Source organism: Rhinolophus sinicus, chromosome 17 (genome assembly GCF_057876585.1).
Source record: "Rhinolophus sinicus isolate RSI-liver-muscle chromosome 17, RSI-T2T, whole genome shotgun sequence".
Taxonomy (NCBI): Eukaryota; Metazoa; Chordata; class Mammalia; order Chiroptera; family Rhinolophidae; genus Rhinolophus; species Rhinolophus sinicus.
In genome coordinates, this window is record NC_142517.1 from 130,211,453 (window position 1) to 130,237,308 (window position 25,856).

General features: G+C 38.8%; 1 protein-coding gene across 2 annotated transcripts in view; it reads right to left on the reverse strand.

The window, feature by feature from the left end:
- The window catches only part of MAP3K19 (mitogen-activated protein kinase kinase kinase 19), a 67,851-nt gene that overhangs the window by 17,951 nt on the left and 24,044 nt on the right, over positions 1-25,856 (reverse strand). The window contains exons 5-9 of one of the 2 annotated variants that reach the window (XM_019731164.3): positions 24,410-24,525; positions 21,741-21,853; positions 10,095-10,191; positions 4,934-5,012; positions 3,755-4,014 (exon numbers count right to left, since the gene is read on the reverse strand). In XM_019731164.3, the coding sequence (XP_019586723.3) occupies positions 3,755-4,014; positions 4,934-5,012; positions 10,095-10,191; positions 21,741-21,853; positions 24,410-24,525 (665 nt within the window). The remainder of the gene's footprint in view (positions 1-3,754; positions 4,015-4,933; positions 5,013-10,094; positions 10,192-21,740; positions 21,854-24,409; positions 24,526-25,856) is intronic. The other variant, XM_074335542.2, reaches the window with a different exon arrangement.

Here is a 25,856-nt window from a genome sequence, read left to right on the forward strand (position 1 = left end):
ATATGTGGAATCTAAAGAACGAGATAAATGAACAACCAAAACAGACACAAACTCATAGGTACAGAAAACATTTTGAGCGTTTCCTGATGGGAGGGGTTTGGGGACAGGGAGAAAGAGGGGAAGGGATGAAGAAGTACAAATTGGTAGTTACACAACAGTCATGGGGAAGTAAAGTATAGCATAAGGAACATAGTCAATAATATAATAACTATGTGTGGTGTCCTATGGGTACTAGATTTATAAGGGTGATCACTTTGTAAGTTATATAAATGTCTAATCACTATGTTGTGTACCTGAAACTAATATAATATTGTATGTCAACTATAATTGAAAATTTTTTAAAAATTATTTTTAAAGAAAGATCTTTCAGGTAGGTAATTTGGCAATATGTGTTGAAAGCCTTTTAAACCGTGTATAAAATTCCAGTTGAAAAATTGAATGTATTAATTTTCTCCACTCTTTTCACAAACCTCACTAAAGGAATTTACTAATAGTAACGGAATTTAAAAAGGTGTAAATAAGAACAACACCCCCCCCCCCAAAAAAAAAAAAGAACAAAACTTCAGAGGATGAAACAGCAGATGAGTAACACCAATAAAATTTTTGACAGTGAAAACTGTATGAGTGTGAGCTTTCTCTGTTCTGCTCCCTGCCTGTAGCAGGCAGAACTCAACAAGAAATAAGAACTGCAGAAAGGAGCAAGAATTGAAGACACCAGGTACCTCTGAAAGTGGGGTTGCAGGTGAGGCTGAATCAAGGGATTGCTTGTAAGTCTGTACAAGGAGTCGGTTCCAGATTCTCTGCCCTGTCTAACTAGTCAGGAGTTGCTCTTCCCTGAGAGGAGTTCCTGGCAGATTGCTGGCAGTTTACTCTCTGAAGAGCTTGAAACAAAGATACTAATGAGGTAGGTATAGCTGAGAACAGAAATGGGGTGCTGGAGTGAAAATAAGAGGATTAAGTGAAAGACTGCACACCGACTTGTGAAGCCTCAGCCTTATAATCTACAGGCAGCAGACTGGATTCTCAGTTTTCCCTCTCTCGGGAAAACTCACCAGGAGAAAAGCCTGGCTATATACACTGACACCAGGGGACTCCCTCTCCCAACCACCCGGTCTCTGTCCATTCAACAGGCCCCTTGGAGCATGTGGCACTTTTTAGTGCCACCCTCTTAAATACAAATAGATAGTAAGGATCAAGTAATATGTGAGAAAAACATCTAATGTGAAAATACAGAAAACAAAACAAACTTAAAAAAAGAAAAGCGCTCAGAGAAAACAGAGACAATAAAAACCTGTCATTAATGCACCTTTCTCAGGAAGCTACTAGAGCATGTACCCAAGAGGGAGTAAGTAAACCAAGGAAGAGGAAGCCGAGTATCCAGTACACATGGGTCCAACACAACAAGGAGGCTAAGGGAACATTCCAGATGATGGTGAAGGAATCCCACGCAGATGGCTGGTCATTGGGTCCAAAGACCAAAGCACACAGAGTGAAGCAGGAGGGCAGAGGGTTCCAGGAGCAGTCTCAAAACAACAAAAGCCACCAGTGCATCACCTGAGGTGCAGTGCCTGCATTGAGGTGCATTTTACAGGCCCGTCAGAGAGGATGAGAATGACTTAGGGACAGATATACAGACAGTAAGCAAATAATGAAATGAGGCATTTAGTAACGCTGTAATAAATGCAACATCTCAGAAGAAGGACAATGTGTTCATAGCACACTAATGAGCTCAGCTGTGAATAAAATTTTACCCATCATAAGAATGGAGCTATTGAATATTGATTTATTTTAAACACAACGATTGAGAAGATTGGGGATTGCCTGTCTGTGAGGAAAGTAATAGGAAGTGTTACATCCTAATAGATAAGGTCTAAATTGAACAATCAAGCAATATCATTATTAATATGTTATTTAGAAATGTAGAAATACGTTCTAGAAGAAATTGTCTTGGAATACTCTTTGTGCTTATTGTTTTTTATATTTGCTCATCTGTCTTTTCTGAATTCTTCTTAATTGACAGATTGTCTAATTTTAAAAAATTGTATAATATTAAAACACATTTAAAAAGAGGGACACAAATACCGGCCTGGGGAATACCAGTGGATATTTTCAGACAAGATCGTAGCCTCTGTGGAGCGGCTCCCATGATAGACTACAGACTGAACCATTCTTGTCTAGGTGTATGTACTTACTTTTGTTACATCTTCAAGATTCTCTGTGGTTTTGCTGAAGAAGACGAGGTTCCCAAGATGTCCAATTCAGTCTCTCCTTCCACACTCCCTCCAGTTTGTACTTGCACCAACTGCCCCTTCTTTTCTCTAAACCATCTCCACTCCAAGACTAAATATGTTTATCCTTTTTTTCCTTCATAACTAAAGTGGGACTCAGATGAAAGGTGTGAGCTCCGAACACAGATGGCATGATGCTTAAACACACTGGCTTCAGAGACAGGTGGTCCAAGGTTTGAAGCCAGTCTCTGTAATTCCACTAGCTATGTGACCTGGGCACACACACTTAATCTTCTTAAGCCTCAGTTTCTTCATTTCTAAAACAAATTTGCTAATATGACCTATAGCAGTGCATATGTGTGCCTTGCAATAGTGAGACACTCAATAAACGGTTATTGTTGTTATTGTTAATTCAATATACACTTTTTAACAATTATGTGCCAGACCTGCTAGGTGCTTGGAGGTGGGATGGTTTTTGCCTTTGTGATCTGGCTGCAGATAGACACATAAATAAAAAGTGACAATTAAACCTGATGAATGTTATGATGCAGATAACGTCAGGATTCTATGGGCGTCCAAAGGAATGGTGACTCATCCAGCCTTTGGGAAGTTCAGGCACTTTCCAGAGGAAGTGGCATTCAAGGACCACAATTCTGGATCAACTTCACCTTCCAGACCTGATGTTAACACCCTTACATACAGCCTATCAAAACACTGCTTCAACATTATGGGAACTGAAACAAGCCAGTCACAAAAGGACAAATATTGTATGATTGCACTTATATGAGGTATCTCGAATAGCCAAATTCATAGAGACAGAAAGCAGAATAGTGGCTTCCAGGGGTTACAGGGGAGAAGGAGAATGGGAGTTATACTTTAATGGGTATAGTGCTTCAGATTTTGCCAGATGAAAATGTTCCAGGGATGGATAGTGGTGACGGTTGGTTGCACAACAATGTAAATGTATTTAATGCCACTAAACTGTACACTTAAAAATAGTTAAAGTAGTAAATTTTAAGTTATGTACATTTTACCACAATAAGAAAACTTTTAATTAAAAAACAAGCACTGCTTCATTTAAATTTCACTTAAGCACTACCCATCCCCCAAATCCTATAATAATAATTTTATTTTCTTCCTTCGTTTGGTGAAATGCCTCCCAGTTCCCCAGCTGTGCAATCTCCCTCATTGCAATAAGTAAGCCAGTGCATGCAAGGTTTTGGACATGTTTGTACCTGGTGGTTTAGGCTGATTGGTTCAGGACAGTGGCAAGCAAATATCAAAGACAGCATTGCCATAAGCAGAAACGCTGGCCTCAGTGCTGCTACCTGGTAAGTCAGTCTTGGCGGGATAGAGAGGAAACTCAAATCCTGGAGGACAGTGTCCTCAGTGTGGGCCCCGAAATTTCCCACAGATAAACACCAACCAAATATGAGTTCACGGTAAGATTTTCAAACACTCAAGAAAAAGATATGTATTTGTTGAATGAAGAATAAAGACATGACTATGTAATTAAATGAACTCACCTTCAGATTTTCTTTGCTGGCCCTTCAGAAAGGGAGAAACATCTTCTCTGATGACAGATTTGGAAATGTTTGGTTCCAAGCAAGGTCTTGGCACCAAAAAGCTCAAGTTTTCGTCACAGAGCTCCTTGGATCTTGCCTCTTTCTTCAGAAGTGAAGGCTGCATGCCTGGCATCTTTGTCCTGACGTCCATCGTCTTCATTTCATTTGGAAGAGAAGCAGAATGTGCTCGTGCCTGTTCCTGATGCACTGAGGTTGTCTGACTAGAAGGTGGAGGAAATGGTTTGATTTAAAACTCGTTCCCATGTCTCCTGGATCTCCAGCCTGACATCCCTAGAAAGTTTGGAGAACGATTTCCAAATGGTGCTGCTGAGTAGGGTGGCTGTATTGCTGAAAGGACAAGACCGCTCCAAGCCCTCTGACTCACACCCCACCTTGTCTGCCCTCTGTACCCCACACTTTAGTGTTCCCAGTCCCTCTTTCCTTGAGCAGAGCAGAGCAGAGCAGAGCAGAGCAGAGCAGAGCAGAGAAATCAGAGATTTAAAGGGCAGGCATAGGGGATGCACCCTTTTATTTCTACAAAGGCTTTAACCAGCCCAGTGCTTCTCAAACTTCCTTTCGTGAAGAGCCAATTTTTAAATTTTCCAGACCATTGTGGACTGACACTTTTGGAAAATGTAATAAAACTGAATTACATTAAAAATGCAATGAAAAGCCAAAACGTAAAACTAAGCGTCAATTTTTCATTATCAGATCCATGAACGTAAAATTACTTTGTCAAATTACTATACAACTTTGTAACTGTTTAAATTTTTAAGTTAATACTGACTTCAGCATGGATTGGTAATGGAAGAACCACAGAGCCACATTTTAGGTAGCACTGATGCAGGGAAAACAAGTTATGGTCTCCAGTCTGTTTTTGTAGATTTACTGGATCACAGCCATACCCATTTGTTTTCAAATAGTTTATGGCTGTGTTCAAGATACAGCTGCAGAGTTTAATCATTGCAATAGAAACTACATGGCCCACAAAGCCTAAAATATTTATCTGGCAACGACACAATATTTATTATGACGCATGTTTTCAGGTAGGTTTTTTTTTTTTCCAGTTGATTTACTAAAAATGTAGGTTGCCACACAAGTATCACTTCATACTTAAATTCCAATCTAACACTTCCTTACTTGTTTTCTTTCAAATCTTCTTGGCTCGTTTCTTGGGGGTGACGGACATCTTTTGGAAAAGTAACAACAATCTCGACACCTACAGAAATGCATGACAATAGTAGGAAGAAAAAAAATGAATTCCAGTAGTGACCGAGAGAAGTATTTTATTTTTGGTTATTTGGCTAATCTATTCTTAATGATTACAGAATGGAATTATCCAGGAACTAAGGTTTAGCCATCTTTGTATCTTTCCTGTCTAGCATATGATAGGCCTCAAATAAATGCTTGCTTAAACAGCAAAATATTGTATGTCAAAACTTTCCAGATGTAAAATAAAGTTTTATGGTGAGCAGTGTTATTTCTCTGACGGGAAAAACAAGGCCACTGTCATGTGGGAGACCCTGCTCGCTGCGCCATTTGTCGTGCAGGGAGGCCTGCAGGGTCTCTGCTCCCGCTCCCCATACAAGAACGCAGGACATGGTGAGGCCAAAAAGGAACACCCACGGAGCCATAGGTAGGGGAGTCATACCACTATATTCTCTCTGGCGGCACTATACTCTCACTGGAGGCTGGATCCACAATGTCCGCAAACCGCCATCCACACTTGCCAGCCCAGCCGCCATCTTCTTGCTAGCCCCCATTCTTCTCTCTCTCTCCTTCTAGCGTAGCCACAGCAGTTATATCAGTGGCCAATGGCTCACTGGTTACAGCTGATGGCCAACTAGCCACAGCTTACGGCCATGCAATCACAGTTGGCCATTTACTACCTGAGCCAGCACCTGTCCATGTGAGGCCGAGAGCCTGGAAACTGCTTTTTGGGGTTCTGTCCCCACACCACCTTCTGTAAAGTGTAACGCATGACACCTACTTCACAGGACAACCACGAGAATTAAGTGAGATCATTTATGTATTCCCATGGGAGCTTGCTCATTGTGGGAACAGAGCCCCAGAAAGCAGTTTCCAGGCTCTCGGCCTCACATAGAAAGGTGCTGGCTCAGGTAGTAAATGGCCATCAACTGTGATTGGATGGCTGTCAGCTGTAACCAGTGAGCCATTGGCCACTAACATAACTGCTGTGGCTACGCTAGCAAGAAAATGGGGGCTAGCAAGAAGATGGTGGCTGAGCTAACAAGAGCGGATTGCAGAGAGGCAGATGCCGCCAGAGAGAATATAGTGGTATGACTCCCCTACTTATGGCTCTGTGGGTGTTCCTTTTTGGCCTCACTATATCCTGCGTTCTTATGTGGGGAGCGGGAGCTGAAACCCCGCCGGACGCCCCACACGACACTCATATTTATAAGTTTGTCCATCTCCTGTCTGATTCCATGGAATGATTCCCAGTATAACCCTTAAGACAGAACGTTCCAACTTTTGGAATTGATGCTTGCTTACGATATGCCACGTTAAACAAAAATACCTAAAAAATGACTGTGAATGCTGCCAAAATTGCCTGTGCTTTAAGGTTTGTTCATTTATTCACTTTTTCCATTCAACAAACTTTTATTAAGTGTCTATGCCAAGCCCAATGCTTTGTACTGAAGATACAGAAATAAACAAGGTGCAGCTGTGGCCCTCGCAGAGCTATAGCAAGAGTATAGTGAGATTGGCGTTGTGATAGTATAGAAGTGTGCGATGGTTATGTGGGAACACAGAGGAGTGTCCTTCCAGGAGGGCACAGTGCTTGTCCCAGTAGTCTCTCTTATCCATGAATTTGTCAGGGTCATTTATTCAGTCTACACATCCCTCTCCCACCACTTCCTGGGTGACCTCAGGAAAGTTACTTAATAGCGGTCAGTATCAGCATTGTCTCAATTAAGGTTTTTATTATTTTTAAAGGACTTTGGATATTTTGTCAAATATATAGGAACCACCACAGTGAAAACATTTTTATTGTTCAAGTTGTATGCCTGTGTTATTTATGAGACTTGTGCTTTAAGAAAAGTAAATATCCTAAAAGGAAAAGTTTTGTTTACAATCAGGCAAATGATAATAGTATTTCCGATATCCCTCATCCAATATTATGTTTTGTGGTACCATGAAAAAGGATCTAGCTTTCGTGATGTTTCTTAAGTAAGATAACTTGATTGCATGTTTTCTAATATTATATGATAGCAAAAAAATGTGCCAATAAAAATGAAGTTTCTTTGGAATGATTGATTTTTTTTTAATCTTCTCAAAGATCCTCTCACCACACTGTTTATGTAGCACAAAATGAGAGGCTCAGAATTACTGTACAGAGCTGAAAGAACTTTAGAGGTCATCTGACCAAAGCCCTTCATTTTAGGGACGAAGAAACAGATACCCATGAGGTTACTTGATGTGCTCAGGGCCACTCTTACACTTCAAAGGAAGATGGATGCCTTTCATAACGTTTTTGTAATCATCCTTGAGTGCTAAAACCTAGCCGACATATTAGAGTGAGAAAAACACACAACATACATTCCTAATAATTAAACTGTCAGTGAAAAAGATCTTCTAGTGCAAAGGCAAGATGCAGTTACTCCTTTGCTGTGAAAATTAGAAAATTATGCAGTATATTCATGTGAACATGGTCTTTTTTTTTTAATTTTATTGGGGAATATTGGGGAACAATGTGTTTCTCTCCAGGGCCCATCAGTTCCAAGTCATTGTCCTTCAATCTAGTTCTGGAGGGCGCAGCTCCCTGGCCCATGTGGGAATCAAACCCGCAGCCCTGTTGTTTGGAGCTTGTGCTCTAATCAGCTGAGCCATCCGCCACCACTGAACATATTCTTAGGGATGACTGCACTTTTACAATTATCGAATGCTAGTAAAACCAGAATATTTTAAAGCAAATTTAATGTGTTCAAAAGTCTGTTCATTGTTAATTCTTTTTCAAACCAAAGATAGAATAAGCAAGTATAAGCAATACCAGCTTTTTTAGAACTTGTTAAAAGCTAACTGGCTTATCCTAATTGTTGGCCTTAAGTGGGGGAATATATATATATATATAAAGTGTGCTACCTCTGAAATAAGCTGGGAACATACAAATGTGTTTCTGTCTTGTCTCTTGAATACTGTGAGTAGTCATAACCTACGCAGTGAGCCAGGAAAGATGTTGCATTGTTACATGTAAAAATAAAACACTTGCTTCGGTCTAAATGCATCTTTCCACATAAGAAGGTATAGATTGACCCTACCAGAAAATGTTATAGTTAAAAGAAACTAAAAAGCAACACTTAAACATAGGCAAAACATAATTTCTTCACAGAAGAGGTGAAAATGAAATTCATAAAGTCTGAAAATGTTTGCTAATTTGTAATGTTAAAGCTATTATTAAAATGAAAACTTAAAATTGACCCAGCCTAATTCGTTCAATAAAGAAAACTTATTTTTTCCAGGAAAGCCTTATGGTCCTGTGTTTCCTGCCTTGTTATTTTTAAATTGATAAGGATCAAGTTTCAAAATACGTATTTTGAAAACTTCTCCACGTTTGATAATTTCCTAAATCATAAATCTCAGCACAGAATTATCAAAAACTACATTTCCAGCCTCTTGTGCCACTAGAGTTCAGAAAGCTAACTTGAGAGGCGCATTCACGAGTTACATGAAAAAAGATCGGGTGTAGGCATCCTTTTTGCTGATGTATCAGCAGAGGGAGGAGATTTTAAAGTTGATGTGGGAGCATCCCTGGTTGTGGCAGAAGCAGCATGATTTGGGGGTCAGTAGCAACCAGTTTGAGATGTTATTACATTAACTAATATATATATTAGTTAGTGATGGTCCCTTCTTAACAGAATAATACAATGGACAAACAGACATAAACCAAATGATTAAATGTGTAGATGTATAACAGAATAAATAATCACATAGTATACGCCTAAGATCTTCATGAAGTGTGCAAGCACTTGTAACATTAACTACTGTGTGACTGAAAAGAGTAACTAGCTCAATTGAAGACTTTTGATACTATGAGAAGAAAATTTAGAAACACAATTGTTTCTTACACATTTGTAACCCGAGTTATTAAAGCTTAAAACTGCAAGAGCTTAATGGAGAGGCTGTGTGTTATGGCTTCTATATGAAAACCTAAAAGGTTACAAATGGATTTAAAAAGAATGACTAGCACCTCAAATGGCAAGTCATCTCCAAATTGAGTGGAGTAAATGAATGGTTTAACCTCTTGGAAGGTGCTTGGGACACAACTGGGTATCTGAGAACTTGGCTTTGAAGTCCTTGAATGTCAAAGGCAGACCCCAAGGACTGCTTGGAAGGGGACCGGGATTTGTTTATTTTACTTAGGTCTTTCAGGTTTCGTGGTGTTAATAATTTCAAATGTTACTAAATTATCCCCCCCCCCCCCCCCTCAGCCTGGGGAAAGATTCCGAGAGAGACTGAGAAAGGCAGGGGGCTTCCCAGGAGAGGGCAGCATCACATAAGGGGTCGGAGACAGTAGCTCGACTAGCTCTGCAGTGCTCGGGGGCTTCACAGGGATGAGAGAAAAAAAAGACATGTAAGAGGGCGGCTTCCCTGGAGTGTTAGAAATGGAAGTCAGAAAATTGCCAGAGAGAAATTGCAGCAGTTTCAATAAACATTTGATTTGAGAAGTTTATAGGCGAATAGGGGTAGACAAATGTGATCTCTGTGGTGACTATTTTTCTGAAGTGAGAATCCGCAAATTCCTTGTGGTCTGTTAAATGCAAGGACAGAACGGGTATGACAGGGTAATATGTTTGGAATGGGTGTTGTTTTGAAAAACTCCAGACTTATGCCTCATAGAATAGACGCTTTAGTGCCTTGTTCATTCAGTGCCCCGTTTCCTCTCAAGGCAGGAGCTCCAGGACAACACCGATGGACAAATGCTTGGTTCTGAAAGGGAACAGATCCCTGTTGCTGATGGAAGATTCTGAGAGGAAAGAAATGGGGGGGGGGGGGGGAGGATATTATCAGACAAAAAGGAAAATGGCAGAAAAGGGCTGGCTGAGCCAGAGTAGGGTGGAATAACGGCAAGAGACAGTACAGACATGCCCATTTTGTCAGGGCAAGTTGACAGGACTCACTGATTCAGATATGGACCAAAGGATAGGATTATGAGTGTTTTCTCATTTCCTTTGTGCTTTTCTGTTTTTTCAAAGTTCTGCACAGAGCACCTCTGAAATGAGGGGGGAAATCCAAATAACCGTTATCTTTGTAAACACTTCAGGGACAGAAGCCGAGATACCTTCGTCCCCGGGCTGCCAATCTTGTCCATCACCACGTGGATCTCCTTCTTCACAAATCAATATGGAATGACTGCAGTCATCGTCTTGGTCAAACTCCTGAAATATCATAAAATAGAAACTCAGTTATGCAATGGGCTACTTTGTTGGCAGACTGACTGTTCATTTTTCTAAGCTAAAGTTTCACACTGTGGATTCCTTTTAAATTGGATAGTCTTTAGGACTAAAATAATGGGAAAGCATTTGCCCCCAGAGCATCAGGCTCAGACAGACATGGACGTGACTAATTGCATAATCAAAAATGAAGATCAAAGCTGAAATCACATAGACACATAGGAATTCAATATTTTATACTTTATCACGTCAGCTTCTAGGCTGCTAAGCTGCCACAAATTCCATCTGGATGGGGAGCTGGAAAGAATCCTTTGGCCACAGCCACAGTGTACAACCCCAAAGGAACATGATCTCTTTCATAAGCTTCCCTGAAGCATCCTTTACAAATGGCGAGGGTAGAAATCCATGCTCCATATGGAAGTTACAGATAGAACCCTAGGCTGAAAGGAGGCATGAAAGCTGATTCAAGTCTCATTCCGCTAGCTTCCTGATCTCATCATGGTGTGCAACCTCTCAACCTTCCTTTATACCCTCTAAAAAAATAATCATTATGCTGAAAAACATGGTTGAAAACCAACTTGATTTATAAAAAGTACTTCAAACTCTCAAAAGAAGAAACGTTTTCTTATTAGAATTCGTTGTTGTTGCTAGGTTCCTTCATTAGAAGTTGTTGCTGGTGATTTGGCCCTTTTTAATGTCTGGAACAGTGATAGATGCAAGTAGTAGTTAAAATATCCCATCGTAATCCAGACACTGCAATGAGCTCTCTTGGCTTCTCCGAGATGGGTGAACACCTAGTATTTAGGAGACTGTTGGATAAAAAATCTTTGCCCTAAATGCAGACATCTGTTGTCTGGAGATTTGAACAAGCAGGCAGTCTTTATTACAGAACCTCTGACAGTTCATTCATCATTTGCCAGAGAGAGTGGGAATCTTTTCTTTTTAGCTTTGTTCATTTTAATTATTACAAAAAATAATAAAAATAAAACCCTTATTGATACTGCCACTAAAAATATTTCTGGTATTCAATCGTAATAACTTCGTTGGCATACCTTCCTTTCTTGAAGCAGCAGTTTATGGTTTTAAAAGTATTTTCTACGTCCTGGCAAAGGTTAGGTGTCCTGCTCAGACTGCCTTGGTTGTCAGTGGCAGACGAAAGACCAGACTGGTTCACCCTGATCTTAGACTGCTGTCACTTTCACTGCTCACCCTTCTCTGCATTTCAAAACTTCTACCACTACCGGGCACATTTCTTCTCCCTCCCCTCCAGTTACAAAGTAGGGGAGGGTGAGTCTTTTTAGAATACATAGAAATACAAAGTAGTCTGTCTTTTTTGTAAAAAGCAGAAGAAAAATCACCTATAATCCTACAAATAAAAAGCAAAGACTGTTAACATAGAAATCATATGTCCTTTATCTTTTTCCTAAGAATTTAAAAATATAGTTGCATTACATAATTTTATATCTTTTTTCTTATATATTTTATCTATTTATTTTTAATTTTTTAATTAAAAAATATACCTAACATATTATATTAGCTTCAGGTGTACACCATAGTCGACATTTATATACCTAAAGAAGTGATCACCATAAGCCCAGCAACCATCTGACACTGTACCACGTTATCACAATATTATTGACTGTATCCCCCATGCTGTCCATTACATCTCCATGACTTATTTGTTTTATACATGGAAATTTGAACCTCTTTTTCCCCTTCACCTTTTTCTCCCTCTTTTTAAAATTTTCACTTACTGTTAACATTCAATATTATTTTGTATTAATTTCAGGTGTACAGCATAGTGGTGAGACATTTGTATAACTTAAAAAGTGATCCCACCTGGCACGATACATAGCCGTTACCATATTATTCACTATATTCTTTATGCTTTACTTCACATCCCCATGAGTATTTTGTAACTACCAATTTGTACTTCTTAATTCCTTCACCTTTTTTACCGTGTCCCCCACATCCTCTCCTATATATCACCCTGATAAATCTGGTACCCATCTGACACCATACATAATTTATTATAATATTATTGACTGTAGTCCTTATGCTATACCCTACATCCTCATGACTACTTTGTAACGATCAATTTGTACTTCTTAATCCCATCCTGTTTTTCACCCTCCCTCAACCCCCTCCTGTCTGGCACCCATCAAAATGTTTTTTGTATGTATGAGATTTTCCTGTTTTGTTTGTTTGTTAATTTTGTTCTTAGATTCAACATATAAGTGAAATCAAATTGCATCTGTCTTTTTTTGTCTGACATACTGCACTCAGCACAGCACCCTCCAGGTCCATTCATGCTGCCACAGATGGCAAGAACCCATTCCTATCAACAGCCGAGCAATATTCCATGACATATATGTGCCACCTCTTCTTTATCCATTCTTCCATCAATGGACACGCAGGTTGATTCCACATCTTGTCCATTGTAAACAATGCTGCAATGAACATGTGGATGCACATGTCCTTTGAAGTAACATTTTGGGTTTCTTCAGATAAATACCCAGAAGTGGGATTACTGGGTCCTTCTTTGTCTCTTGTTATAGCCTTTGTTTTAAAATCTATTTTGTCTGGTATAAGTATTGCTACCACAGCTTTTTTTTGTTTTTTTCCATTTCTGTTATTATGGAATATATTTTGCCATCCCTTTACTTTCATTCTGTGTGTGTTCTTCAATCTGAAGTGAGTCTCGTGTAGGCAGCATATATAAAGGTTCTTGCTTTCTTATCCATTCTGCCACTCTGTTTTTGATTAAAACATTTAATCTATTTACATTCAAAGTAATTGCTGATAGATATGTAACTACGCCATTTTATTATTCATATTTAATCTTTTTTTTTTCCATCTTAAAGAATTCCCTCTAACGTTCCTTGTAACACTGGTTCAGTGGTGATGAACTCCTTTGGCTTTTTCTTCTCTGGGACGCTCTTTAACTGTCCTTCAATTTTAAATGCTAGCCTTGCTCGTAGAGTAATCTTGGTTGTAGGTCCCTACTTTTCATCACATTGAATATTTCCTTCAAATCACTTCTGGCTTGCAATGTTTCTGTTGAGAAATCAGCTGATAATCTTATGGGAGCTGCGTTATAAGTTACTAGGTGCCTTTCTCTTGCTGCTTTTAGGATTCTCTGTTTGTCTTTAAATTTTGGGATTTTAATTATAATGTTTCTTGGTGCGGGCCTGTTTAAGTTCATCTTGTTTAAGACTCTCTGCATTTCCTGGCCTTGTATGTCTATTTCCTTTGCCAGGTTAGGAAAGTTTTCAGTCATTATTTCTTTAAATATGTTCTCAATCCCATGCTTTCTCCCTTCTCCTTCTTGTACCCCAATGATGTGAATGTTAGTATACTTGATGTACGCTTGTCCCACAAGTCTCTTAAACTATCCTCATTATTTAAAATTCTTTTTTCCTTTTGCTGTTCCGATTCAGTGTTTTCTGCTACTTTGTCTTCCAAACCGTTGATTCGATCCTCTGCTTCATGTAGTCTGTCAGTGATTCCTTCTAGTGCACTCTTCATTTCAGTTATTGTATTTTTCACTTCTCACTGGGTCTTTTCTATGCTTTCTGTGCCCTTTTTTATGCTTGCAATCTCTTTGTTGAAGTTCTCACTAAGTTCTTTGGGCATGCTTATAACCGGTGTTTTGTCTCTGTCTCCAGTAGATTGCTTGCCTCCATTTTGTTTAGTTATTTTTCTGGAGTTTTCATTTGGGACGCATTTCTTTGTTTCCTCATTTTGGCTGCCTCTGTTTGTATGTATGTATTAGGTAGATCTGCTACATCTCTTGCCACGTTGCCTTATGTAGTAGGTGCCCTGTGGGGCCCAGTGGCACAGTCTCCCTGTCACCTGCTCCAGATGATCCAGGAGTGTTCCTTTGTGGATTGTATGTGCCCTCTGTGGATTATATTTGAGCCTTGATTGCTATTGGCACATCAGTGGGTGGGATTGATCCTCAGGCTGACTGGTTGTGGGGTTTTGTTACATCCATAGCTTATGGGCGGCTGTGCTCTGAGACTTACTACATGGAGCGAGATTTACCCCCGTGGGTTCCAGTGTCTTGGAGACTGTTTTTTGGGTGTGCCACTTTTGGGGCTAATTGGGTGGTGCTCTGCTGTGGTTTGAAGCCAAACTCCAAGAGTGTTGGTTCTGGGGCCTCTTGGGAGGGGCTCTGGTGCAGGCCCAGGTCAGCCACTGCCTGAATCTGGCCAGGGAGTACTTGGTAGAAGCTACAAGATGATCCATGGTTGTTTGCTGTCTGTGCTGGACCTGGAGGCATGTGGGAAAGGCCACGCTGTGAACTGATGACAGCTGCTACCTCTACCAGGCCTGGGTGTATTCCACAAAAAGCCAGGACATGCTGAAGCCTGCTGCTACTTGCTGCCGATTCCTGGCTTCAGTAAGTTTCAGCCACCAATAAAGCCTCCTGCAGCAGGGAGTTGGGTGTGGTGGGGTCTCAGCATGTCCGCAGGGCAGAGCTTTGGGGTTTACCAGGCCAGTAAAATTCAGGTTTGGCTGTAAGCACAGGGAGTGGGCTCAACATAGGAAAGATGGCATCCACCTGCAGGCTGCACGGTAGGATGACCCCACACAGTGAAACTGCCGACTGTCCTCCCGGCCTCCCCCCTGAGGCCACACATGTCAGTTCACCCCCGTATGTCTCTGACACCCCCTGAGTCACCATCCCTCGGCCAGAGCCCCAGATGAGTGCCTGTGAGTGAGTGTGTAAGGCAGTTTAAGAGGGCATCTGGGTTTCCTACAGCTTTCCGTCCCATCCGGACATTCGAAATCCTCACTGTTTTTCACAGCCAGATGTGGGGCTCCTCTTCCTGGCACCAGTACTCCTGGCTAGGGAGCCTGGTGTGGGGGCCTGGGGTCCCTTGCTCCTCCACGGGGAGCCTATGTGGCCAAGATATCCTTCCCGATTTTCAACTGCCATGTGAGTGTGGGACCAACCCGTTTCATGTCTCCACCCCTCCTGCCAATCTCAACTCGGGTTCTTCCTTATATTCTTAGTTATAAAACGTCTGTTCAGTTAGACTTCAGGCGGTTCTCCAGGTTGACTGCTCTATAATTTAGTTGTAATTTTGATGTGTTCTTGGGATGAGGCAAGCACTGTGTGTATCTGCTCTGCCATCTTGGATTGGTCCCCCTACAATTTTATATCTTAAGGTAAGCATAAATTACATAGCAATTTACTATGTAAATGTCATTTTGATGGAATTCAAAATTTCTTTCCCTCAAAAAATATCCATCAGAGCATTATAAGAGTGCTTAATAACCCCCACGAATTTTACAATATAAGCCCCATAATGCATACTAGGCAGTTTTTAATTCTTCATTATTTTTTTTTCCACATACACTGCTTTAAAAGTAATTTTTTTTTCCCACATACACTGCTTTAAAAGTAATGTTTACACTTATTACTAACTCTCCACCAGCGGTGCATGAGTGTATTTCTCTACATCTTTTCCCTTTTCAATTCTCATCACTTTTCATTTTTAGTAATGTAATATATGGAATTGGTCATCTTATTGCTGTCTGAATGTGTGTACTTTGATTAGTAGAAATGTTGGAGATAGTTTCAGATGCTTATTGACCGTTGAATTTTTATTTAGTATACGAGTATATATAGTTTTTGTTCAGATCCTTAGTCTAGAATTCTCTATGAGACCTCAAAATATTTCTAACATTTCATAAAATAACAGTGATTCAGTGATATTTTTATGTTAAACTTTGGAAAATAGCAGCCCTAATTTGGAAGTGTTATATACACAACTAGTTCTCACATTAGGTTTTTATGTTGATTAATGGGCTGTGGTCAGCCTCAACTGCTTAGTTCATTTATTAGTTGATTGTTTAAGAAAAGTCGGAATATGCAGAGTGTGGGCACACCTACCTCTGAAATCCATAACGGTGACTAGCATTTACACAGACACTGTTCTATGCACACTACATATATTAACTAATTTAATCCTCACAACAATTCTAAAAGGAGGAACTATTTTCTTCTTTTTATAATGAGGCCCAGAGAAGTCATGTTACTTACCCAAGTTTACTTAGCAAGCCAGTGAAAGAGCCTGGATTCACACCCAGACTCTAAAGTCTGGTTCCAGAGCTCTTAAACCACTTGCTTTCTTGCTATCATGAAAAGGTTGGAACAACTGAAACCTACGTAACTTTACTAACAATTGTCAACCCAATAAACTTTAATTACAAAAGAAAATAAAAGGTTGAAACAAAGAATCTCAACAAAAACCAGAAAGAAAAGAAAAATAACAATGAGCAAAATTAAGAGAAAGGATACTCAAACCCAATTTGTAAGTTTGCACAGGAAAAAAACTAAAATATGTGTGTTACCACGCATGCCTGACTAAATGTTCCTATATAGAACAACCTGAAAAACCGTAAGCATCACAAACAAAAAGGATGTTGGGAATGACAGCTACTTTGTAAGTTCTCATGGAAATGAAGACTCTAGAACAGAAACAGCTCAGAATTTTGTAATTTCTTTTAGAATGCAAAATATGAAAGACTTTAAGATGTGCTTGGGACCCACAAGAAAGAGAATTGACATAATGACACTCAGTTGTGATAAAGGAGAGAAGACATTAGAATAGCATGTCCCAAACATAAATGGATTTTATAAACCATTGACAACAGTGCAGGAGGTGACAATAGACTAGAAATAGAACATAGCATTCTCATCTGCAAACAACAGAGTTCTTCTAAACATACAGAAGAGAAAAAAGGCATGGAAATCACATGTAATTAAACTTGGAAAGATTTTTTTCTTAGATGAAAAGAGATTGGGAGAGTCTATAAAGAGCCTCTAGGAACAATCCCACAAGCAAGGCAGCTGCTTATATTTGTGAACTATAAAAACCTATTGGAGACAACCAAAGAGAAAAGCGAGATTTCATTCAAAGAAAAGAAGTGAAGGATGACCTTGGGTTTTGCAATTTCAACCCTAGAGAAAGCACTAGGAAAGAAAAGCAAGTTCAACAGTGAAAGAGTGTATTTCTCTCTCAAAAATGAGTTCAAAGTTATTTCAACCATAATAAGAAAAATGTAGAGTGAAAGTTCAACAAACATTTTAAAGTTGCACGAAAAAAATGTAGTAATGTGAAGGGAATTTTTTGGCCTTTTCAAAAGAAACATTGCTTAAATATACCATAAAAAATTAAAAGTATATGTGTTTTGTTTATCAATTTTTAATTCATGACGCTTACTTTAAAGATTGGTCTCTAGGTATTTTATTTTGATAACCATGTTATATTAGTAACCAAAAACAATACACCCTTCAGTGTCGTGACAAAATCTACTACACTGCAGGGATTCTCAGCCTCAGCACCTTTGACATTTGTGGATGGATAGTACTTTGCTGTGGGGGCCTGTCCTTTGTATTGTAGAATGTTTAGCAATATTCTTGGCCTCTATCCACTAGATGCCAATAGCACCTCTCCCTCAGTTGTGACGTGAAAAATGTCTCCAAATGTTGCCAAATGCCCCCGGGGGGCAAATCACTTCCTACTGAGAACTACTGTAGTAAAACAATGTTGACAAGGAGACTGACCTGTTTAGAAAAGTTATAAATGCACAGAGGTAAATTATTCAAATAGTATTAAAAAAGAAAAGTTTCCTATCCCACACCCTAGAGGAGTCCTGATTTAAACATTTGTAATTTTTGTTATCAGTGCAAACAAATCCATCTCATTCTTTTAATTTTTATCCAATTTTGTTTACGTTCTATTCTAGGAAAACTGTTGCTCTTAAAACCCTCTAAACCATCACCCCAATCTGGTCCACCACCCTCTCCTCCCCTTCCAGCTCAGCCAGAGCGAGCAGTTCATTTGGTGAGTCCTTTCATATCAATTCTTTTGCATTTACTTACATGACAAACATCTTCATTCACAACATATGGCATTGTTGTGGAGTTTTCTTTTTGATGTAAATGGTATCGCGTGCTACACACAAATTAAACCATGTCAGAGTTTTCTATAGTATGGCTATATCATGGTGGGTCTTTCCTTAATTTTAACTTTTATCAAAGTTAACATTTTTAAAAAGTCAAATAATGGTAAGAGACTTATAACAAAAAGGTCATCAGTTTTCTTCCCTACCCTTTCCTTAAAGGCAACCACTTCCAGCTTTTTAATGGTTTCTTTTGGTATTTTCTTCTATAACTCCAGAAAATATATTTATTCTGCTATCTTTTAAGGAATCAAAATGACGCTTGATCTCCTGACTTATTATTGTAGTTGACAATTCAGTATTTTATTCCTCACCCTGATCCTCCCAATAAATTCACTCTCTTTTTCTGTTAAGTCAATAGTCAAAGTTCAAATTATGATTATGTGGAAATAGTACAGTGGTTGTGTAATATAATCACACTTTCTTGTACAACTTTTTTTATCTTCACAAAACTTGTTTTTTATTTCTAATTGTTTTGTTTCACTCATTTTCTTATGTGTTTTTTGTTCATGCCTAAATCTCCCAACCTCCAAGGGTCTCTTCATTTATTAACTATATCAGATAATATGTCAGTTCCATTTTCTTCCTGGAAATTTCCATTATCCTGCCCTTCCTCCTAATTATCTGACCTGATACATGGCTGAAGCTTTGGGACTTGCCTTCTCCATTACACCAATGATTCCCTCCTCTCCCGTGTTTTGGATCCCAGATTCCTTGAATCACGGATCCAATTTCCCCCTCTATTTTTATCCATTCCCTTAATTTACTAGAGCACATAATACAATAGCCTCCTTAAAAAGTGTATGAGAAGTACATGAGAGCTAGTGTGTCTGAAAAATGTCTTTTTCAACTCTAATACTTGATTTATATATGTCTGGACATAGAAACCTAGGTTGAAAACCATATTTTTTTCTCAGATATTTGAAGGCCTACTCCTCCCCTTTCCATTATTTTAAGTGCAACATACATTCAGAAAAGTGCACATATCATAAGTTTATAGATTCATGAATTTTTATAAACTGAACACACTCGTGTCACTAGGACCCAAGTCAAGTAAAAGTGTTTTTAGGCATAACATAAAAATTAAGACCCAAAGAAGAAACAAAAAGATAAATTAGTTTTCATTAAAATAGAAAATCCTGTTCCCTAAAAGACTTGTTTAAAGAGTGAAAAAGAAAAAACAAGCCAAGTTTTTCTCATTGATTAGCAAAAAATATTTGTGAATCACATATTCAGAATATATAAAGAATTCTCTAAACTCAATAGCAAGAAAACGAACAATCCGATTAGAAAATGGACAAAAAACTTGAGTAGATGATTAAAACTGATGGCAAATAAACAGATAAAAAATGTTCAGCATTGATCATTAGGGAAATGCAAATTGAAACCACAATGAGATATCACCATACACCCATCAGACTGGTTAATATAAAAAAATATTGACAGTACCATATGCTGGCAAGGGTACAGACAAACAGGATCTCTCACTTATTGCCGGTGGAACTATAAAATGCTACAGCCACTCTGGAAAATTGTTTAGCTTTTTTTTTTTAAGTTAAGCATACATTTACCATATCACCTAGTAATTGGACTCCTGGGCATGTATCCTAGAGAAATGAAAACATTATCTTCGCACAAAATCTGTACACGAACGTTCATAGTAACTTTATTTGTAATAGCCTCAAACTGGAAACAACCCAAATGTCTTTCAGCAGGTGAATGGCTAAATAAACTGTGGAACATCCATATCACAGAATACTACTTAGTATTACAAAGAAACTATTGCCACACACGACTTGGATCTATCTCAAGAGCATTATGCTGAGTAGAAAAAGCAAATCTCAAAAGTTTGTATTATGATAATTCCATTTATATGACATTCTCGAAATGAAAAAATTACAGAGATGGAGAACAGATGCCAGGGGTTAAGGAAGGGGGGAGGGTGTGGCTATAAAGAGGGTAATATGAGGGGATTCCTTTGTGGAGACAAAACAGTTCTGTATCATGATTGTGATGATTAAGGGGATAAAATGTCATAGAACTGTACACACTGACACACACACAAACAGAAAAAAAAGAAAAAGGCATGCATGCAAAAATTAGTGAAATCCAGGTATGATCTGTAGTCTAGTTCATTGTACTGCATCAATGTCAATGTCCTACTTTTGACAATGTACTACAGTTATGACAATAGTTCCCATTGGAGGAAGCTGGTGAAGGGCGCAAAGGGTCTCTATGTACAAGTTCTTGTGAATCTGTAATTATTTCCAAATAAAACGTTAAAAAAATAAATTTACTGTTTTTTGTTTTCTTTGTTGTCTTGGGATGATTTTTGAAAGGAAAAATGGACTGAAATGTAGTTACCATATCCAAAACTCCTCATTATTGTTTATAAATATTATAGTCCATAGCTTATTAACTTTTTTTGAAGAGTATAGGCCAATTATTTTATTTTTTAAATTTAATTTAATTTTTTCATTACAGTTGACATTCAGTATTATTTTATATTAGTTTTAGATGTATAGCATAGTGTTTAGACATTTATGTAGTTTATGAAGTGATTCCCCCCAATTAGTCTAATACTCACCCAGCACTATACAAAGTTATTACAATATTATTGACTTTACATCTCCATGACTATTTTGTAACTACTGATTTGTACTACTTAATCCCTTCACCTTTTTTCACCCCACCCTCCAACCCCCCTTCCCATCTGTATCTATGAGTCTCTTTCTGGTTTTCTGTTTGTTTATTTTGTTCTTTAGTTTCCACATATAGGAGAGATCATACAGTATTTGTCTTTCTCTGTCTGACTTATTTCACTTAGCATGATACCCTCAAGGTCCATTCCATCAAAACTTTTAAAAGTAAACAATTTTGTGGCCACATTTTTCTTACCTAATAAAATATTGAGTAGTAATATTTTTAACTGTTTGTGTTATGTTCATTTACATAAAAGTTCAAAAGGTACAAATAAGCATACACTGCAAATTCATCTCTAATTTTCTCCCCCATAGACAACCACTGTTACCAATTTGTTGTATGTCTTGGGTATCATTCCACAGTTTTCTATGGATCACAGTGTTTTTTACTAATGCTGTTACTATACTACAAGGGACTTTTTGTGGAGTTACTCATCACAGGACGAGGCGAAGATCAGGGACAAGAGGAGGCATCTCGTTTGTAGTACCCTGTGATGGATGTGACACGATCAGATTACTGATCTCCTTTTCCATGTTAGCATTCATAAAGACAAGCCACATTTTATTGTTTAGTATGGATTCACCACAATATTTGGTTGTATTAGATACACACACACACACACACATACACACACACACAATGCATGAGACTGAGAGTGAACTAGCTACTGCTCTGAGATTACACTTGAAGTACACTGTCTTATTAATTGTGCTTTAAATTTCTTTATGATTGCATTAAAATATAATTGTAGTATATAATTGTTATAAAATATTCAAGCAACATAAATGAAGCAGTTGATGGAGTAAGTTATCCATTTTTATTGATTTGTTTCTTTAAAGAGAGCGTCTTACCTCACTGCTGCTGATGCTTTGCAAGAGTATATTTTGGTTTTTAGTAACTGTCATATCAGTTGGAGAAGAGTTTATATCATGACAAACGTCAAGCAATGATTCAGCATGTCTCCCTGCCAAAAGAAACATAATAATGTGTTTTGATAATACTCATCTCCAGCAATTTCACTGGAAGATTTAGCTCTAGGTTCTGAAATCAGTTCCGTTTTGTCAAAGATTTTCCTGAAATAGTGGTGTGGGATTCTGATGAAGTTTCAGGTGATAATTTTTACAGGAAGAGATGTAAGGACAAGAAGCCACAGAATGGATGGGGTTTGGTTTGTTTCTTTAAAAAGTTAGGCAAAGTTGTCATGTGAAACACCTAACAATGGGCTGGAAATTACATTTACTGCATAGTTTCCAAAGACAAAAACACTCAGCTGCTCTGAGCACACTTCCTGTTCAGCACTGAAATCACATTACATTGACAAAGTTTGTACATCAAACAGTGAACTCCCAGTTCTTTCCTGAGGGACATTGTTCTTCTATTCATCCTCTTCTTGCTAGCCTGACTTTTCCATAGAGGTATGGCCTCTTCGATGAAAATTTCTCCCTTTTCCAATGGTTCTTCCATTTACCTTATAACTGAAACAAAATTGAACATGTGATCTATACTCAGACCCTCTATTTCTTCACCACATGTTTCTTCTTTATTCTTTGCAATCTATCTTCTGCCTCTATCCTGCCATTGAAACTTCTCACTTCCTTACTACATTTGCTTTGTAACCTCTCTTCTAATTTGATGTTGTTTCCATTTATTTCTTCTTGCAACTCTCTCTTGATTCTCCTCCTTCCTCTCTCACTCCCGAGACCCCATGTGCACACCACTCTCTAACTACGGGAGCACCTCCTCGGCTCAGCCCCCCCCCCCCCCGCAATTTTCTCACCATCATCAATCCTTCAATGATCTTGCCTACTCTCAGATCCTCACAATCTCCGTTGTGCAGAGAACTCCCAGACTAACATAGGAACCCATCCTTTCCAACAAGCACTGTCCTACAGAAAACTGCTACTTGAAAGTGCTAAGGTTCCATCAATACAATGTTTTAGAAGTCATTACGTTCACTATCTTCACCAAACCAAAACGTTCTTCAATCTTGTTGATTGTATTTCCACCTCCCCACTTCCCAGGGCCAAAACTTTGGAATCATGTCTGACTCTTTCTCAACTTTTGTCTCGGTGTCTCTTCTATCATCTTTACATCACCAAGTTCTGTGAATTCTTCTTTCACAATATCCCTTAAACACACCATATCCAGCACCTCTCAGACCCCCTACCACACCAAGGATCTTTTCCTGGCCCTTATCACCACACATGGACACTTCTATACTTTTTTTTTTTTTTTTTTTTTTTTAAAAAACAACTCTATCCTGACTTTTTTTTATATATACATAAAATTTATTGGGGAATATTGGGGGACAGTGTACTTCTCCAGGGCCCATTAGCTCCAACTCGTTATCCTTCAATCTAGTTGTGGAGGACGCAGCTCAGCTCCAAGTCCAGTCGCTGTTTTCAGTCTTTAGTTGCAAGGGGCGCAGCCCACCATCCAATGGAGGGAATTGAACCAGCAACCTTGTTGTTGAGAGCTCAAGCTCTAACCAACTAATCCATCCGGCCGTCCCTCCAGAAGCTCAGTGGCAGGTTGTTGTCTTCAATCTAGTTGTGGAGGGCGCAGCTCACTGGCCCATGTGGGAATCGACCCCTGTTGCTCAGAGCTCACGCTCAAATCAACTGAGCCATCCGGCCACCCATATACTTTCTTAATAGAATTCCCTGCCATGAGTTTCTTCCTCCGAATCCATCCTACACAGTAAGAACAAGTTCATTTTCTGAAAACATGCTTTCATTATTCTCTGGCCTAAAATTCTTTAGTGATTCTATTTTATTGAAAAAAGAATTATATCCTTCAGCTTTACATTCAACGGGTCCTCAATGGACTCAATTTCTTTATATATCTGACCTTATGTGTTCCTTTCTTCTGATATGAAATTTTGGTTTTAGTCTCCCATTTGGCCCTGGGATGCCCATACTCCCTTAAAACATAGTGCCTCTGCTTCACAGAATCAAATCCCATCATTTTCAAGGACCAGACTGAGTCTCACCTCTTCCATGAAACCTTCTTAGGTACAACCTTGTTCCCAGAAGCTTCAAACAAAAAGCTAATTAAACCACAAAGTCAAGGAAGCAGCTTTCACACAGTCACATGTTGCTCAGTGGCACTTTTTTCATTACCCCTTTCTCTGTGGCTGTTTCTGAGTCTTTGCTCAGACTCTTTCTTCCTACCTGGATCAAACCTTCTCTCTTTTTTCTTTCCTACTATATCTTATCCAGCATTCAAGAACCACTATAAGTTCCACTCCCTTTACCAAGTTCACAATAAACTCTTTCTCCTCTGACTTATGGGATGTGTCCCTGACCACACTGAACACTTTCAAATGTTTGGACCATGTCTTAAGCTTTTTTGCATCTCTCAGAGCACCTGCTCGTGAGCCTTGTAAAGTCACTGCTCAATAAATAGATGTTGGCTTGATTTCGTTAAATGGATTCGTTAAATATATGTAGAAAAAGGAAGATTTCTAATCAGGGCCCTTATTGTTGGGAAAATTTAAAAGTGGATTACAACTATTTACCTTGTTTTGGCATAGAATTCATTAGAATGTTCAATAACTGCTGTTTCTTAAAACTCTCTAATTGTGACACATAATGTATTGCTGATTTTCCACCAAAATCACAGAGTTTAGGATCTCTAGGAAGAATAGAATCAACATCAAAGATTATTTAGTTAAGTCTGTTGAAAAAGAAAACCAATATGAGAGGAGAAACATTGACATGAAATAAATACAAGTAATCTTATGTAGTTTGGGGATAACAATAATGACTTCAAAACGTAAGAGACAGAGAGTGACAATTTTTCAAGATTTTTAAACAAAAGCAATATGCTGTGTATCTTATTTCCACTCCCATTCTAAAAACAGTCTAATATTTGCAGAAAATTTCCAACTTTGGACAAAAATTTTCATAATTCTTTAATGATGCATAAAATCAAGTAAAAGTAAAAACATCTTGATAAACTGTTTTCTTATCCTTCCAAATAGCTGACTTGGCTCTTTTTTCTTTCCAGTGTTCTAGTTAACTGCTTATTTTCTTGACGTTTCTTTTTTCTAATGCTACCACCAAGTTCTTTTACCATTCAAAATAGTAGAATGGCATGCATCTCTCTTTAAAATGAAGCCAGTGTGCTTATTTCACAGGCTCTTGGTAGAGCCAAGTGATCTTGTCATAAAATCCCTCTCTGCATGATCTTTCCATTCCTCTTCGCCTTGCCCCGTGGTTGGTAAACCAAACAGGCCAATCTTAGGGCTCTTTGCAACAGTGCTAATAATACCCTCTCTGTGCTGTACTGAATGCTAGGATTAGACATCAGCTCAGAGATATCCAGAGGGTAAACGATGAGAACCCTATTAGTAGATTATGGTGAGGGAAACAATGGTTAACACTTCACTAGTCCCATTCTGTGACAAGGAGTGAGTTGATCATGTCTCCAACCTCACACCTTTGGATTTGAATATCTTTATTACTATGGGCCAGGGTAATGTTTTAGGATCTGCAACAATATTCTAGTAGTATGGCCTTTTCTCCATCAAGGGTCACGATTCAAAAGAAATAGCATCAGACCAGGAATTGGGGGACTGCCACTACCTTCATATGTGGCCTTAAGTAGGTCAGTTAACTCACTGGGACCTTACTTAGTTTGCTCCTTTGCCTTGGTTAGTGTTTCTCCACATGGCGTCCTTTGATCTCCTGTGTCCTGGACCCCACGCCAGGCCTGCTGAACACCATCTCTGGGGTGGTGGCCAGTAATCTCCATTCATAGACGATCTCCTCAGCTGTTTCTTAGCTGCATTCTGAGGTAGCCTCAGACTTCCACGTTCATCCTCTTATTCTAACTGATCCTTTTACAATAGCTCATGTTCTTGACGGTACTGTTGTTTTGGAAGCTCCCTCTTCCTATTTTTATTTCCAAACCAAAATTCATACAAAATACGGAGCAAGAGCTTGGGCCATCTGTTCTTATTT